The 15,317-nt window shown below is 57.8% G+C and overlaps 3 protein-coding genes across 3 annotated transcripts; all 3 read right to left on the minus strand.

The window, feature by feature from the left end:
* Positions 1-720: 720 nt before the first annotated feature.
* LOC308065420 (vacuolar protein sorting-associated protein 29-like) lies at positions 721-3,605 on the minus strand. Its single transcript, XM_080391381.1, has 4 exons — positions 2,984-3,605; positions 2,569-2,757; positions 1,771-2,006; positions 721-1,189 (listed from the first exon to the last, which is right to left on the minus strand). The coding sequence occupies exons 1-4, from the start codon at positions 3,230-3,232 to the stop codon at positions 1,072-1,074; spliced, it is 792 nt and encodes a 263-aa protein (XP_080247507.1). The 5' UTR covers positions 3,233-3,605; the 3' UTR covers positions 721-1,071.
* A 111-nt stretch (positions 3,606-3,716) lies between these two features.
* Positions 3,717-4,940, minus strand: LOC308065437 (pre-B lymphocyte protein 3-like). Its single transcript, XM_080391419.1, has 2 exons — positions 4,689-4,940; positions 3,717-4,443 (listed from the first exon to the last, which is right to left on the minus strand). Exons 1-2 carry the CDS (start codon positions 4,735-4,737, stop codon positions 4,115-4,117), a joined length of 378 nt encoding a protein of 125 aa, XP_080247545.1. The 5' UTR covers positions 4,738-4,940; the 3' UTR covers positions 3,717-4,114.
* Positions 4,941-11,540: 6,600 nt separating this feature from the next.
* CHCHD10 (coiled-coil-helix-coiled-coil-helix domain containing 10) lies at positions 11,541-12,914 on the minus strand. Its single transcript, XM_080391405.1, has 4 exons — positions 12,768-12,914; positions 12,503-12,683; positions 12,198-12,348; positions 11,541-11,788 (listed from the first exon to the last, which is right to left on the minus strand). The coding sequence occupies exons 1-4, from the start codon at positions 12,821-12,823 to the stop codon at positions 11,769-11,771; spliced, it is 408 nt and encodes a 135-aa protein (XP_080247531.1). The 5' UTR covers positions 12,824-12,914; the 3' UTR covers positions 11,541-11,768.
* Positions 12,915-15,317: the final 2,403 nt, after the last annotated feature.

Below are 15,317 nucleotides of genomic sequence, written 5' to 3' on the forward strand. Positions count from 1 at the left end.
AAGGTGTCCGGGCAAATACTCCTCGACTGCTGCAGAACGCACCCTGAGCCCAGGCCCGTACCAAGGGGCAGCCAGAATGCTCTTCCGCACTGCTCTGCTGAAGTGGCCCCCAGCACCACCCCCACCCCAGAGCCCCCCTCTGCTGCAGCACAGCTGCTCCCATTGCACTCCAGCTCCCCTCTGCCCCCAGAGGTTCCCTGCCCAGCACCAGCCCGCAGCACCACACCAGCGACCCCCACCCGCAGCACCCCGCTGCCGCAGCACCACACCAGCGACCCCCACCCGCAGCACCCCGCTGCCGCAGCACCACACCAGCGACCCCCACCCGCAGCACCCCGCTGCTGCAGCACCACACCAGCGACCCCCACCCGCAGCACCCCGCTGCTGCAGCACCCCCGGGGCACCTCCCCTGCACCTGCTGCTCCTGCACCCCCAGGCACCCACTGCTGGCAGCACTGCGGGGACGAGGAGAAGCGCTCAGGCCTCTGCAGCAGGAGGGAAAAGGCCTGGCCAGCTGTACAGCCGCACGCAGAGCTCTCCACCGCCACCTTCCCAGAGCTACCCTCACCTTTCTCTGCCACTCAAACCAAAGCAGTCAGTGTGTTTGGGCATCCCTAACACAGCCCTGAAACACTTTGGGATCTATCTCAGGAAGCGAACAGCAGCTTCCCTTCTGCCCCCAACATCCCCTCACACCAAATTCCAGCCACACTTCACCTCTCAGAAGCATAGTGACAAAAAACTAGATTTATTATTCCACATTCATTTTACAGAACAGGTTCAATGCCAAGGTACCACCACCCACTGTGACTTCCTTGGGCCAGGAACATAGCTGCTCCTCAATAGACACAGGATATTCTCCATAGGCTTCTTAATCGGCAGTTTCTTCTACTCCAAGTTCTGCTTGGGAACCAAGACTAACCTTTTTTATTTACCAGCTCACAAGCAATAAAGCATTGTGGCTGCTTTGCAGTCCACCACGCTGCAGCAGCAGCACCCCCGCGTGGCCTGCCTCCCCTTAGACTTAACTGGAAAGGCAGCGAGAATTCAACAAGCAGGTTTGAACACGACTCAGTACTTCTTGAACTCAATTCTTTCTACTTTGACATCATCCTCAATTAGCCGGTATACATAAGTCACAACTGTGGAAGCCTGGATATCCAGCAGTACAAATGAAGGGATGATGTTCCTGGAAAGAAAACATACTTGGTCAATCCTCCCGATTAGCTTACACTTCTTGCTACTAACATACCTTGTACTTATGTATTCTAACATGCTTGGCTGCCTGGGGCTGCAGGGATCTGGGAAGCACCGCAGTCTGCAGGCACCAACAACAGTATCTCACTTAGCGTGGAACAGCTCATGAGGCAACTAAACAGCCTAAGTCATGTCAGGCTCAGACCCTTACACTGACAGTGCCTGCAGAACTCTGACTTCCTACCAAATATTAGCATGCAGCTTCTGGGAAGAGACTAGAAAGCAAAACAACTACAAGAAGCTGCTGCAAGTCACCCATTTCCAGGCCCAGCAAGCAGCCCCAGACACACCAGTGACGGACTGCCATACCCAACATGTGGGCTATATAAAAGCCTGGTAAGAGGGGAGCCCCACTCCATTCCCTGGGAAGGGAGAATATTGGCCTCCTGCTCCTCATGGTGCCTCACCAGCATTCTTCAGCACAGTGGCCAGACACTCACAGGTGAACACACACATTCCAGGTAACAGCTATGGGCTCTGCAGCACTGGGCAGCTCAGGGGGCCCTCACTCACATTTCCAAAGCACTGTAGGCTCCTGTAGCTGATCCCGGGTTGACGTAGAATTTGTTTTCATATTCAAATGCTTCAAATCTGTGCGTGTGTCCTGATATAAGAATGTCCACATCCAGCTGCCTCTGTAGCAATGCCAGGCTGGCCACATCACCCCAGGGAATAACTTGATGGCCGTGAATCAGCCCAATTCTGAACTGCCCAACAGTTACAACCTTCTCTTCAGGATAATTTAGGCTCTGAGGAGGAAAGCACAGCCTATAAATCAGCCAAAGACCCCTCACCTACATAATGCAGGCTCCTGCATTTCAAGACAGGAACCCGCCTTTTGCTATTTGAGGACACAGGGCCTCTTTCAACATGCATACCCACTGGATGCTTATACCACCGCCCAGCAAGAGCGACTGCAAAGCAAAGGGCAGGGAATTTGCACAGACAGCAGGAGCCTCAAGGCTACCCAGCAGTAAATAAACACATGTACATAAGCCCTCAGTTCCTACAACTACACAGCCAGCTGGGGGAACTACAATGGCCTCACAGCAATCACAGACAGATTAGTGCTAGTGTTCATGTGAATCAGGTGCATGTATTACCCACACACACACAGTCCCCCCTGTTGCAAGTGCAACAAGAAGGATCTAGAGAGTAATTTTGTTTCCTCAGTCTCACTCACTCCCACTTCCTAGCCTGGTGAACTACAGTTCAGGAACTACTAATGCTGAAGGACTCCCCAGGTTTCATCGGGACAACCGCAGCATGCAGGAAGGTGGGCTGCAGAATTAACAGCAGCAAGAATGTTACCTCGGAGTCCCCCCTAACAACGTGGACATCCCCAGCCAGAGTCCTGAGGTAGTCGTAGCTCTCCTTGGTGCAGAGGTTTCCTGTACACAGGATGTGCTGAATCTTTCCTGGAACCAGCAGATTCTTGAACTTCACCGGTAGACTACTGCACCGGTATGGGATGTGAAGGTCCCCCAATACTAACACCAACTTTGCACACAGCAGGAGGAAAGAGTTTTAACCCAGGTTACTTAACAGACCAGCACAGGGCATTCGCAAACTCCGGCGAACCATTACAGGCCCGGCAAGGCTCGTCAGGTTCAGCTCTAAGCAGCCGAGCCCTCAGCACGCCCGCGCCACCCCGCCTGCTCCCACGCCAGGAGCCCCCATTCCCGGGTGCTGGGAGGCGGCCCCGGCCCCCTCGGCCGCCGCTCACCATCCCGCTCCACCACGCTGCTCCGCTCAGGCCGTTACCCCGACGCGCGCTGCGGTAACCGGGAAGTAACGCGCGCCCTTTTCCCCTCCCCCGAGCCAATAGCAGCGCAGGCAGCCTCCCACGTGACGCGGGCGCCTGGGGAGGTGCTAAAGCCCGCCCTGTGTGCGCGCGGTGCCGAGCCCGCGCAGTGTGGTGGCGCGGCGGGTCGCGGTGCCGAGCGCTGGGGTATGTCTGTCCCGCCCTCAGCATTTTTGATTATTCTGTGGGAATTTTGTGGAAAAACGTGCTATCTTTTTGTGTGAAAACGTTCGTACGAGGTACCCGCAGGTACCCATGCGGTTAAACGTGAACTTTTCCCCTCAGAAGCTGCGGGGGGCACTAGGGCTGTGAGGACATGGCCGCCTGGGGAGGCGGGCGCGGGCGCTGGGGGCCGTGAGGGGGCGCTGGGGGTGCTCTGAAAGGGGACAGGCCCCTACGGCGTCGGGACAGACCTTCCCGTGGGCGGGGAGGGTGGGGAAGGGGGGTCTCCGGCTCTCTAGGGAAGGTAGGTTCTGCCCGGGATGGGTGACAGCTCCAGCCAGGCCCAAGGGATCCCACCGAAGTCCAGCATAGCGCCCTCGCCTCACCCTCCTAACCCCTCGCCTCACCCTCTTAGGAGTGACCCAGGGCATGGCTGCTCCCCGCAGAGACCCCCGAGGGGCTCCTCTGTGCTCCACACACATGACACGAGCCATGAGGTTAAGGGTTAACCTTTATTATCAGGTGAGCTAAACTGTGCAGAAGCCCAAGCCAGGGTCACTCCGGGTTGTGCCAAGTGCTGGAATAGCCCAGGAAAGACAGGCCATGGCAGAGCCCCCATCCTCCCACCGCAGCAGGACGTCCCCACGCCCGTGTGTCCCTGGGCTGAGCCCTGCCAGGGCTTGCACTGTGTCAGGCTGTGTGATGCTCCATGTGGGATGTCTGGGGACAAAGAGGAGGTTGCTGCACCTCATGGAACAGCACAGCGCTGCTGGGCTTGCTTAAGGATGCAAGAAGGTCTTCTTCCATTTCTCCTAGGGCTGCTGCTCTCCCAGCTGAGGGCTTTGCGTCAGGGTTGCAAGGGAAAAGGCAGAAAGCTTTTGTTCCCCGTTTCTAAAACCAGTTGAAGGCATGTGACAGGGCGCAGTAATAGTTGCCATTGTCTTCATAGTGAGCAGATGCAATGATGAGGATGCAGGCATTGCTGGCGAGGTCTTTGGTAGCAGAGAAGCGGTCAGGAATCTTGGCAGGCTTGTGCTTGTCTCGCTCGGAGTTGTAATAGAGCAGATACCTCAGGGAGTGCCCTGGGCGCTGCTGGTACCAGGAGATGCCGAACTCACTGATATTGTACTGGGGGCTCAGGATGCAGGACAGCCGAGCAGTCTGCCCGGGCAGCACCAACACAGAGGATGGCTGGGTCAGCACGGGCTGAGCCCTGGAAGCTGCATGCACCAAGGATGCAGTTACTGATGAGCTGAGCCATGTCCCCTGTTGCCCTCAGCCTCCAAATGTCCCCCTGCTCCCTTGAAGCAACCCAATTACTCAGCCTCTGTCCTGCTTATCATACCATGCAGCCCTGGAGCAAAATGCTGTACTCAGACTAACATCCACCTTGTACAGCCCAGTCCTGCCCACCATCCCACAGTGCCCCCCCAGACAGCAGCTAGCTCAGCCACGCCACCCTTACCTGTCCCTGCCAGCTCCACCAGGAGCAGGACCATGAAGCCCAGGGCCATTGCAGGAAGCAGAGGAAGGGAGGCTGGTTCAGAAAGAGTCTGTGGTGCTACACGAACCCAGGTTGCTGTGCTGCTGGCACCAGTGAGGCGTATGTAAATGACACAGGGGGCTTGGGGACTCCAGTTCCCCACGTTGCTCACTTTGCTGCAGCTGGGCTTCAGGGGGGGGGATCAAAGCAGTGGGGTGAGAGCTGAGCATTGGAACCCACTACCCACCTTCACCCCACGCTAGGGCACCTGCAGCTGCGCCTGACGTATGCGCACAGCCCACCCCACCACCCTCTGCCCCAGGCACTGTGGTACGGTGGGGAGGTGTCACTGTCCATCTCTCCTCTTTGATGGGGAGAACAGAGAGGTTTCCCTGTGGCCTTACACTCAGACCTCTTGCCTCAGGCCTTTTGCCACCAGGTGTGCAGGAGGCCAGGAGCTTGAGCGCCATCGTGCCAGAGGGTACCCTGTGGTAGCAGCAGGCTGGGGTCCAGCTGGCTCTGCTGCCACCAGGGAGAATGAAAGACAGGACATGCCAGAACCCCCCAGTAGCTGTCTCATTGCAGAAGCAATACAGGAAAAATTGCTGCTCCCTTCTCCACGAAACTGCAATGCTGAGACAAGAATGACTGCCCCAAGGCATGGGCCAGGACTGCTGGTGATGTTGAAAGCGCTGCCTGTTTGCCAGGGCTGCCTCAGAAACAGCAGCCGTGGACAAACATGCAGGGGTGGCTGCTGAAGTCACCTGCCAGAAGTCATTTCCCAAGGGAGCTGGTGCAGCGAGACATGGCTGTAGCATAGCTGATGTCTCGCACGGAAAGACAGCAGACCATTACAGCAAAGGGCTGCCAGACTCACTGGGTGTAAATCCCCTCCCGTCTGTAACACCCATCACAGGGCCCAGAGGTGCCATGTTAGGCAACCAGCCACAGCCAAGGGCTGGCCTCCCCCCAGCACATCTCTGCACCCTCCAGCCACCAGCCCGTGGCAGTCCTTCGCAGCAGGCTGGTCAGCAGGCACTTCGCAGTGTCCCATAGTCACTGGGTACCTCCTGCCCTCCACAGGCAGGGCCAGCCCCCCCCCCAGCGCCACCATATCACCATCCAGGGGTGTCCTTTTCCCTCCCCTCTGCAGCACCCAGTCCTGCTCCCACAGTGTCCCCAGGCCAAAGATGTTTGCAAGTGGTTCCTGACATGACTAGCCCGTATGTATTCTGGGTTTGAGGGAAAATGGAGCTCTGAGACAGAAGCCTGCCTCCTTAGAACACCCTAGCGTTGTGTCTGCAGCACAGGTGGATCCTGAAGAGGAAGCACCACCATCATTCAAGGTGCAACGCAGGAAGCTGGACACTTGCTTTGATACACCGCAGTGCTCTGAACAAGGGCTGGCGTGCCCAACGGCTCATATATTTTTTTCTGCATTCTCTATCAGTTGGTCTAACAAAAGCAATTACCCACACAACCGTGCCCAATTTATGATGACAGCCTCCCTTGGGAGCAGTGAGGGGAAAATGAAAGGTGGTGACTGGGGCAATCAGAACAGCTGTAACACAGATGCCAAGGAGCACGGTCCACACTTGCAGTGCCATGAAGTAGCGAGGTGCCAGTTAGACCTGATGGGACCATACAGCACCTTGCGCAGCTGGGCTGGAGGGGCTGCCGCAGTACAGGGGTGCGGCAAGGGCTGCTGTCCACCTGCCAGAGGCATGTGGAGCATGTAGGTGCCGCACAGCAGTCCCTGCACATGCAGTAAAGCCTGGCTGCATCCCACCTACACCCATCCGGGCAAACCCGATGTATCAGACTTACTACAGCCTACAGCAGGCAGCAGCAGCTACATGAGAGCAGCCCCAAAGCCCATTCATGGCTGGGGCTTTGCCTGGATGTCTTCTGCCACGGCAGCATATCAGCAGCTTGTGTTCCATGCAGCCAGGCCCCTGAGCTCATGCAGGTAGAAGTATGCTGCAGACACAGCTCCGGCTGTTGCCCACCAGCACTCCCCCAAACTCTGCAGCATGGTGGCAAGGTGAACGTGAATCACCCTGTACATGTGTCCTGAGGAGAGTCATACATACCCCCTGTCAGCAAGACCCAAGTCCATGGACTAGACAGAGACTGTGAAACAAAGAACCAAGGCAAAAGGAAATCACCTCCTCAGGCATGGAGTGGTATTTTAGAGAAAGGGGATTTGTCCACAAAGCAGTGAGCCCTGGATATGCAGTACATCAGCATCGTTGCTGGATTCCACCATTCAGGTCCTCCACATCTGCCGACCATCCCAGAGACACAATTTCATTTATATGTCTCGGTATCTCTGCAGGAAAAGGGGATGATGCTACCGGGCCCCCTAAGCCCTGCAGTAAGTTCACTTGTACAGCAGCTCTTGGACACCAAATGGAAGATGCAGCTGACCCATAAGCCACATATATTGCTCTGACAGCCCAGGGGTGCAGGAAAGTACATGGCTGTGCAAAGTGCAAAAGCAGGTACGAGCCCAGCCCCATGCTCCCCCTGTTCTGCCAACTTTATTCCCTCCTGCATGGGTATGAGAGGCGCTCAGCAAACAGAAGGAACTCCCCCAAAAGAAGCAGGTTTTATCCTGGATTGACACGTGACTGACCAAGCACAGCTACCCTTGGCAGGACAGGGCAAAACATGGACCAAGACTTGCTGCTGCACCACCCCACATTTGCTGCTAAACCCTGGGGCTTCCTCCTGCTCTGCAGCACAGGTACAGCTGCTGTCCTGACAACTGCCCACAGCTCCTCCCGGGCTGCAAAACCCCACTACCTCATGCTGCAGAGCAAGACTGGAGCAGGCAGGATCCTGAGGAAGATTTTTCCAGTTGCATCCAACCATCTTGCAGGAGGCCACGGCTGCCCCTGCAGCAGCACTGGGCTCAGCTAGAAGCAGGGTGGTCAGATCTGGCGCCATCACCGCCCAGACAAGCTGCAGGGCAAAGGCAGGGCCTGAAACACCACAAGACTGCAAAAATTCTGAAATTCAGAGCAGCTGGGATGACACAGAGCAGGTAGCCTTCCCAACAGGCTGTTGTTTAGCCCAGCACCTGCTCCACCCTGCCTCTCCCACTCCCCAGCTGCAGGAGGCTTGGCAATCTGTGCAGCCATTCCCCATTGCTGGGGAGCCTGGCTACCGAAATCCCAACAGCATCAGCTGGAAACGCAGCCTCTCCCCCACGCTCTCCGGCAGCCAACACTGTTATCATCACACATTTTGTCATCCCCACTGCCCGCAGGATGGCACCCGGTATAAGCAGCCCCCACACTGCAGGCCTGGGCCCCTGCCGGAGGAGAGCAGCTCTGGGAAGAGGCATGGTAAGCACCATGTTCATTACAGTGAGATGTGGAGGTAACATGGGGAAAGCACCAGCTTTGCCTCAGCTCTGGGGGGCAGCTGGTCACCTGGACCACCACCATCACCACCAGGTGGTGGCCGCAAGAGGGGTGGGGAGGGACATTGCACCCTGGTGCGCAGCAATGCCCAGCGGCTAGGGAACAGGGCAGGAGAGATCTGCCAGGGTACATCAGCATCCTTTGCCTCATCTGCTAAAAATAAAAATAAAAAGGCGATGGGAGATCTTTAAGCCTTACACAGTGAATTGTGGAGGAAAGCCACCCCAGTACAGGTAAGTTAATTGCAGGGAGGGAGGCCAGAGGCAAGGGCGAGTTCCCAGCCTTGCAGCTCTGGGGAATCACTGGACAGGGCTCTGCTTATCTAGACACAGCCAGGAGAGCCACAGGGCAGAAGTGACAGCTGCCAGCAGAGCTCCTCTGCTGCCAGCTGTGTGGGAAGGGCTCCCTGGCTCAAATCCTGGCCCTCAGCTTCACAGAGCAGGTATTTGCAGCTGGTGGGAGGGAATGAGCAGACCCTGTCCTGACCTTGCCCAGTTGGCAGGGAGCCTTTGCCTGACCCCAGACACTTGTGGCTGAAGCCACCAGTCACACATGGTCCTAAGCCTTTGCTCCCTCCACTATTTGAACTGGATCCCCAGCCACGACTACTGACATGTGTCAGCTCTGGGGATTTCTCAATCGTAACAAACTTGGTGAGAGTTCATGACCAAAATGTCCCCAGCTGACTGAGCCATGATCTCCAGCTCCTTCCCCTTGTGACAGGCACAAGTTTGTGGAAGGGAACTGGCAAAGGCCAGGGCTCGCTGCTTTTTCCTGCTCCTGTTTGATAAAACAAAGGACAGAGACACTTGATGAATCAGAACCATTTTCCCGAAGTCACAAATGTTCATCCCTGCTCCTAACCTGTAGCATTCCCAGCGCCAAACACCAGCAGACATGGCTGTAATATGGCAGCTCAAAGCCCTGCTGATGGCCACGTGGGGATCCTACCTTTGCTGGCCGTGACAGCAGGCACTCCTCAGCTACCTGCTGTGCCACCTGCCACGTCTGTGGGGCCCCCACATTCAGGTGACCACACTCATATCTCAGGTCTTGTTCCCTGTCTGCAGCCAAGAGATGGTGAACCTGCAGCGCTGCATCCTGACCTCACGGCTCACCTGAAGAGGAAGCGTCAGCACAGGCCTGAAGGTACGAGCACCCCTGAGCAGCAATCACCGCAGGGACCAGCACTCACCCACGGGGAAGCAGCAGAGGGTAACAAACAGCTCACATGGAAATCCCAGGATCATCCCAAAACACAGGGAAGGGGGCAGCAAACCTTCCCTCTAGATCTCAACAGATTCTCTCCAAAGCACAACTTGCCAAATAAAATACCTCTAAACCCCACAGGCTTATGCCAGCCACACAGGGGCACGTTGCGCTTCCTGCACACCTCTCTCCCTCCAGACTGCACTGATCTTCTGGATGAAACAGGCACCCTGATGAACCACAGCAAAGCGGAAAATCCTGCACTTGAACTCACCAGTAACTACGGGAAAGCGAGCACTACGTCATCAGGGTCAACTCAGTTCCTTGGTGAGACAGCACAGCCTCTGCGCCAAGAGGGGACTGCTTTGGTGGGCTGGTGTTTAATCATTTCCAGTAACTGTCCTACACCAGGAAAACTGTCGCCTCCTGAAAACAAAGATGCAGCTTTGGAGAGGGGCTCTATTCAGCAGTCACTTGAACCTGTAAGCACAGTAACTCCAAGGAGGTAGAAACCAGCTCAGCTGAAAAGCTGGAGCTGAACCTTGTTTGTCCAGGGTGGCTGCTGGGGGGGGGGGGAAGAACCTTTCCTGGGCAGAACCACCTGCCCTGGTTACAAGTCTTGAGTTTTCAGGCAGGAGAGAGATTAATCCATTTCTCCCATGCTGCTGGCAGGAAGAAAGCTCTGAAGCCACCTGCTGTGAATTCTTGCTAGAGAACCTGGGGAGACACTACCCTGGACCCGGCAGGTAAAGGCCAGGCACCCACCTCACCCATGGGTGGTGTACAAGGGCTGTGGCAGGGAGAGGAGTCGCACCTGCACCCCTGGCTCCTCTGTGGAGGTTCACGCTACCATATCCAAAGTCACACCCTGACAAGCCAGGCAAACACAGCCAGGCACAAGCAGCAGCCTCCTGCTTCAATGGGTCACTCGTGTCCCCACAGTGTGGCCTGCACTCCCAAGTGACAGTGAACTGCACCTCTGTCCAGCCCACCTGCACTGGCAGCCAGAGGAACACGCACTCGCATCACCAGATGAATCTGCCTTAACCCCATCACCATGCTGGCAGCGATGGTCTTCTAGAGACTGTCTGCTGCAGTCACCAGGAAAAACTGGTCGAGACACCCCAAGTCTCCCCAACTCCAGAAGCAGCATTGCCAGCACTTAGCCAAGGAGGGTCAGAAGAAATGCACACACCTGTTGCAGGTGCTGCTGATGGTTCTTAACAGCTTCTGCACTCTGACCAGCACAAATCAACACCAGACTAGTAGTTATTTCTTGGAAAAAGTTAAAACTGCATGGCAGCGGTTCCTCCCTGCAAACACTGGGGCAGCTCAGCACACGCAGCACTTGGGCTTTGACTCTCTGGCACCTCTTTCTCTTGCCCATCTCTCAGGAGATCACATGGCACCCCAGGAAAGGCCAGGCACAGCTCAGGACATCATCTACCACCAAGAATTTAGGTCTTGACATTTAGAAGGCACAGGACTTCCAATACCACCCTCCAGTATCTGCTGCCAGCTTTCACCATCCAGACCTGGATTTCCTCACAGATCCAGGCAAGGGGTTGAGAACTTGCCCAGTATTCAGCATTAACAGCTTAATTCTGCCATGAAAATTCAGTGGTTCAGCATCCGAAAGCACCATGGTTTCACTGCTGTGTCACCAGAACTCCAGCTGAAGCTTCAGAATTCTCTTTTGCATCAACATGAGGTCTCCTGCTGGAGGGCAGCCTGCAGGCAGCACTCATGAGCCTGTCCTGCTATGGCAACTGTAGGAGAGTGGCTTGTAACTTAACCTGACCCTGGCGACCTTGAGAACATTGCATAACCTGCTAAAGCTTTTAAGCAAGATCAGCCAACTGTATGCGAGTCACACAACCAGACAGGTCATACTTTCTTAGCTCCAGGGTCAGAACAGTTCTTCAGGAAGAGGGCATCAATGGAAAAATAATTTGTTACTGAGAATACTGTAGGACAGGTCTCGGATTACCTCCCTCCAGCCTCTCTGCCTGGAGGGCAGCCAAGTCTCTGCTCAGCTGTGGATCTACTTTTGTCAAATCATGCAGGCACAGTCCCTGTGAGGCTGCACCTCCTGTTTGCAGAAAATACACAGCCGTGCCTTGCCCTTTAAGCAGCTGACACGTAACATCTTGGTAGCTTAATTTTAGTTTGAGAATGAAAGAACATGCACAAGTGATGGATCCAGACTCCTTTATTTCTCTATAATACAGCACTATCTGAATTCCAAGCTCCCACAGGTCCAAACATTCCTCTCCTTCCCTACCAGCCCAGAAGTGAATTATCACTAGCAGACTCCCATCAGGTCAGTCTGTTCCCTCCAGCTCATCCCCTGACCATTCTGCTCCCTGCGGGCAGCCAGGCTCTACATCAGGCTCCTCTTCCCTACACGGGGACAGATTCTTCACAGGAGAGAAGAAACACCTAGAGGGGAGAAAGCACAAGTTCAGCGTTAGGTACATGTTCCAGCAATGGAATTGGTAACAGTGCTCTTACCGAGGGCAGCCAGGTTAAGACTAGCTACTGACATCTGCTTTTAACAGATGCAGCAGGAGGAGTTAAGTTAGAGAATGAAGTAAAGAAAGCAGCAGGCTTCTTATATCAGCAAGAGAGGAACCTCTAAGAGGGTGCCTACAGCTCCCTTGCCTTCACAGAGACACGGTCAGGATTGTTCTCCTGCCCTTTCCGGTTCCCTTCTGTGTTCTAGGACACAGGAACGGCAGAACCGTTTCCTACTGTAAGCCCTGAAAGGCACTATAACCTCCGCAGACTGCTTCCGCAACCTCTGAACCCTCTGGGTAGGCCCCTGGCAGCAGGACAGGGCACGGCTCACCGTTGCTGTACTTGCACTGCTTCAGGGCCTCGTTGAAGCCCTCGCACAAGGTCAGGTCTCGCTGGTTGGTGGCGCACTCCAGGAACTGCTTCATCTCGTAGTGGCAGGGACCGTAGGCCGGCTGCTGGTATACGGGCTGCTGTCGCGGCTCCTGCGGGAAGGACGCCGCTAGGGAAGGCGCCCCCTCGGCGGGGTCGGCCCCGGCACCCCGGGCCTCCCAGCCCCGGCCCCACCCCGCTGCCCCCCGCCCCCGGGCCCGACCCCGCAAGGGCAGGCCAAGGGCGCCGGCCCAGCCCCGCTCATACCTGGGCCGGAGCCGCCTTGGCCGGCTCGGAGCCGCCGCCGCTGAAGGCGCCGGTGAGCGCGCTGCCCACGACGTGTCCCACGGCGGAGCCCACGGCCACACCGGCCGCCGTGCTCGCCATCTGCGCCATCAGCCCGGGCTGCGCCGGCTGCGCCGCCGGCACCGGGGCCGCGGGGGCCGGGCTGCGGAGAGGAGCGAGTTAGAGCGGGGCGGCGGACGGGCAGAGCCGCCCCCCCCCCGGGCCCCGGGCCCGCCGCCCCCCGTACCTGGCCGGTGCCGGTGCCGCCGCGGGCCGCCCCACGCTCCTGCTGCCGCGCGCCATTGCCCCGCCGCTCTCCCGGCCCCGCCCCGCGCGACGCCTTAAGAGGCGCCGCCGTCACCACGTGACGCCCCGCCCCGGCACGTGCGCAGAGAGCGGCGGGGCCGCCCCGGCTCTGCACCGCCTGCCCCCGCCAGGGGGCGCCCCCGGCCCGGCCCCGCGCCCCGCGCCCCCCGCTCCGCCCCGGGGGTCCCACCCGCCGCCTCGGCTCTGGGGGACGGGGCTGCCAGCACGCCCCGGCCTGTGCCCCGGGCGAGGGAAGGGAAGGGGCCCGGGGCCGGGACCTGCCCCGGCAGGCGGTAGCCCCCCGGGGCGGGCGGGTGCCGGAGCGGCTCTGCTCCGGCCCGTGGAGGCGCCGACCAGGTGCCCCGGGCGGGGCGGCGAGGTCCGATCCGCCTGGCCCCGCCCGCCCGGGCGGAGCCCCGCCGGTGTCTGATGGCCCCGCTGGAGGGGCCGCTGCCCCCGAGCCGGTGATGTGCACGCGCGGGGGACTCTGCCCCACCGGCCCCGCCCGCTCCCACCGCCCGGGTGTCGCCGTGGGGTCCGGCCGGGCAACGCGCGCTCCCGAGGGCTGGCGGCGCCCGGCCCGGCACCGGCACCGGCGCGTTCCCGCAGCCACCGGCCCGGCTCCCACCGCCAGGTGACGGCCGCGTCCTGCTGGCGCCGTCCAGCGGCCCGGCCGGGGCTCCGGGCAGCGGCGGGAGCCGGGAGCCCGCGGGGGCCGTGAGGATCTCCGCAGATGCCGTGAGCTGCGGGGTGGCGGCGCGGTGGCTTTGCGGGTGCTCAGGGGGCGCCTCTCCCGCGTGTGGCGCCGCGCGGGACAGAGCGTGAAGGGGCTCGTTGGGAATGGGCGACGGAGGTGGAGGCGGCCTCTGTAGCACGGGAGCCGATGGGCGGAGGAGGCGGATAATGAAGGGCTGGGAGATGGCAGGTGAACAGTCCGCAACTGGGGCAGAAAAAAGAAGGTGCCAGGGAGGAGCGTGGGGAGGAATTATGTGGTCTAAGCCATCGGCTAGCACAACAATTTTTGCAGCAGCCCTCTGGATATACAAACCAGCAGATCAAGGAACCTTTTGTAAGGCGTGGACATTGTTGGGAAGTAGGAATCCATGGAGAGATGATGATGATGAGCCCTCAAATCACGAACAGACAGGCAGGACGACGCCAGTTTTACCTTCAAACCAGTCTCCTGACAATCATCTCTTCCCTGGCACCCCAGTTGGTCTCCGGAGCCTCTGGGTCAGTGTCTGCTCAGTGTCTCCCTGGGATGGGCCTGGTTGCCTGCTCCATCATTGGGTGTTCCTTATGTCCTGTGGAGTGAAAGAAGTTTCCAAAATTGAGAAGGATCCAGACGTTGTCCAGGAAAAATTAAAAAAAATCCCAGCTGTTATGTCTCCAGGGCTGTGTTCATACATTCAGCGAGTTATGAAACCCAGGTCTTTGGGCTGGTTCATTGACTGGCAGGAATTAGAGAGCTAAGTCACTGCAGAGTTGGCGATTAGCTGCTGTGTAAGTGTTTTTGTAGAATCAAATTTCCAGCACGAGGGGAAGAGAAAAGCATTTGTAAAGCAAGCCGTCCCCTTGGCGCAGGGGCTGGGTGGGCAGAGGGATGGCTGCAGTTTCTACGCTTCTGAGAAAGGTGATTCTGCCTCAAACACACACAAATTTGGTCTCCTGAGGGGTAACACCCCCAACCCTTCCTCCCGCAGCGCCAGGGAACTTGCCTTCCCCAGGGGCTGTGCTGTGCAGTTCTGCTTTTAGCTGAAATAGCAGCATTTTACACGCGGTGTTTGCCTGTCTTTTGCCCACGAACAGGAGGGGGGGGCAAGCAGCTGGAAAACCAGAAGAATGTAACGGGAAAGCCCCTGCATCAGCAGCACCTGCATTTTCCCCTTTTCCCAGCCAGGCATCCTGGGAGAGCGGGGTGCCTTTCCCCGTGCAGCCCTGTCCTGCCGAGCCAGGAGCACTTGTGAAGAAACAGCGGTCGTAAGGACATGAGAAAAAAAAGGCAGGAGGGAAGAAAAGGGTGATGTCGGGAGCACCTCACTGCGAGGAACCCCCCGGGGCAAGAGCCCAGCTCTCTGCCATGGCAGGTGAGCACAGGGCAGCCCATCAGCGCGTGAGGCTGGCGCCGCCACACAGACGGCTCCTCTTCCCTCCCTGGCTGTCCCTGGTCACAGGGAGAAGCTGGGCAGGTGCTGGGGGGAGGAGAGGACAGACTCTCAGGGGGCGCAGGGAATGCCAGACCTCCAGCCATAAGAAACTGAGGTTCATTAGTTCCACTATGCGCAGAGCAACTTGCTGAAGGAGCCGGGGTTTCAAGCTGAGAGCGTCCCTTTAAGCTGCATCTGGGGGACCCTTTGATTTGGTTAATTAGACACGAAGTTTTTCTGTGCTGTGGGAGGCCGGGTATGTGCTGAGGAGCACAGCTACCCTGGGTTTACTAATGAGATAATTTATTGTGGCTGTCTGAGAGGCTGAGTGTACACAACTCCAC

The sequence above is a fragment of the Falco punctatus genome, assembly GCF_963210335.1.
Source record: "Falco punctatus genome assembly, chromosome: 1".
In the NCBI taxonomy this organism is placed as follows: Eukaryota; Metazoa; Chordata; class Aves; order Falconiformes; family Falconidae; genus Falco; species Falco punctatus.

What these genes read in the sequence shown, in the direction of transcription:
- LOC308065420 (XM_080391381.1), bottom strand. Translation starts at nt 3,232, where the DNA reads ATGCTGAGGGCGGGACAGACATACCCCAGCGCTCGGCACCGCGACCCG. An exon ending in CAGCGTGGTGGAGCGGGATG is followed by an intron (nt 2,758 to 2,983) that starts GTGAGCGGCGGC and finishes CTGTGTGCAAAG; the next exon opens with TTGGTGTTAGTATTGGGGGA. An exon ending in TTGTTAGGGGGGACTCCGAG is followed by an intron (nt 2,007 to 2,568) that starts GTAACATTCTTG and finishes TTTCCTCCTCAG; the next exon opens with AGCCTAAATTATCCTGAAGA.
- CHCHD10 (XM_080391405.1), bottom strand. Translation starts at nt 12,823, where the DNA reads ATGGCGCGCGGCAGCAGGAGCGTGGGGCGGCCCGCGGCGGCACCGGCA. An exon ending in GCGGCACCGGCACCGGCCAG is followed by an intron (nt 12,684 to 12,767) that starts GTACGGGGGGCG and finishes TCCTCTCCGCAG; the next exon opens with CCCGGCCCCCGCGGCCCCGG. An exon ending in GCAGTGCAAGTACAGCAACG is followed by an intron (nt 11,789 to 12,197) that starts GTGAGCCGTGCC and finishes TCTCCCCTCTAG; the next exon opens with GTGTTTCTTCTCTCCTGTGA.
- LOC308065437 (XM_080391419.1), bottom strand. Translation starts at nt 4,737, where the DNA reads ATGGCCCTGGGCTTCATGGTCCTGCTCCTGGTGGAGCTGGCAGGGACA. An exon ending in GGTGGAGCTGGCAGGGACAG is followed by an intron (nt 4,444 to 4,688) that starts GTAAGGGTGGCG and finishes TGGTGCATGCAG; the next exon opens with CTTCCAGGGCTCAGCCCGTG.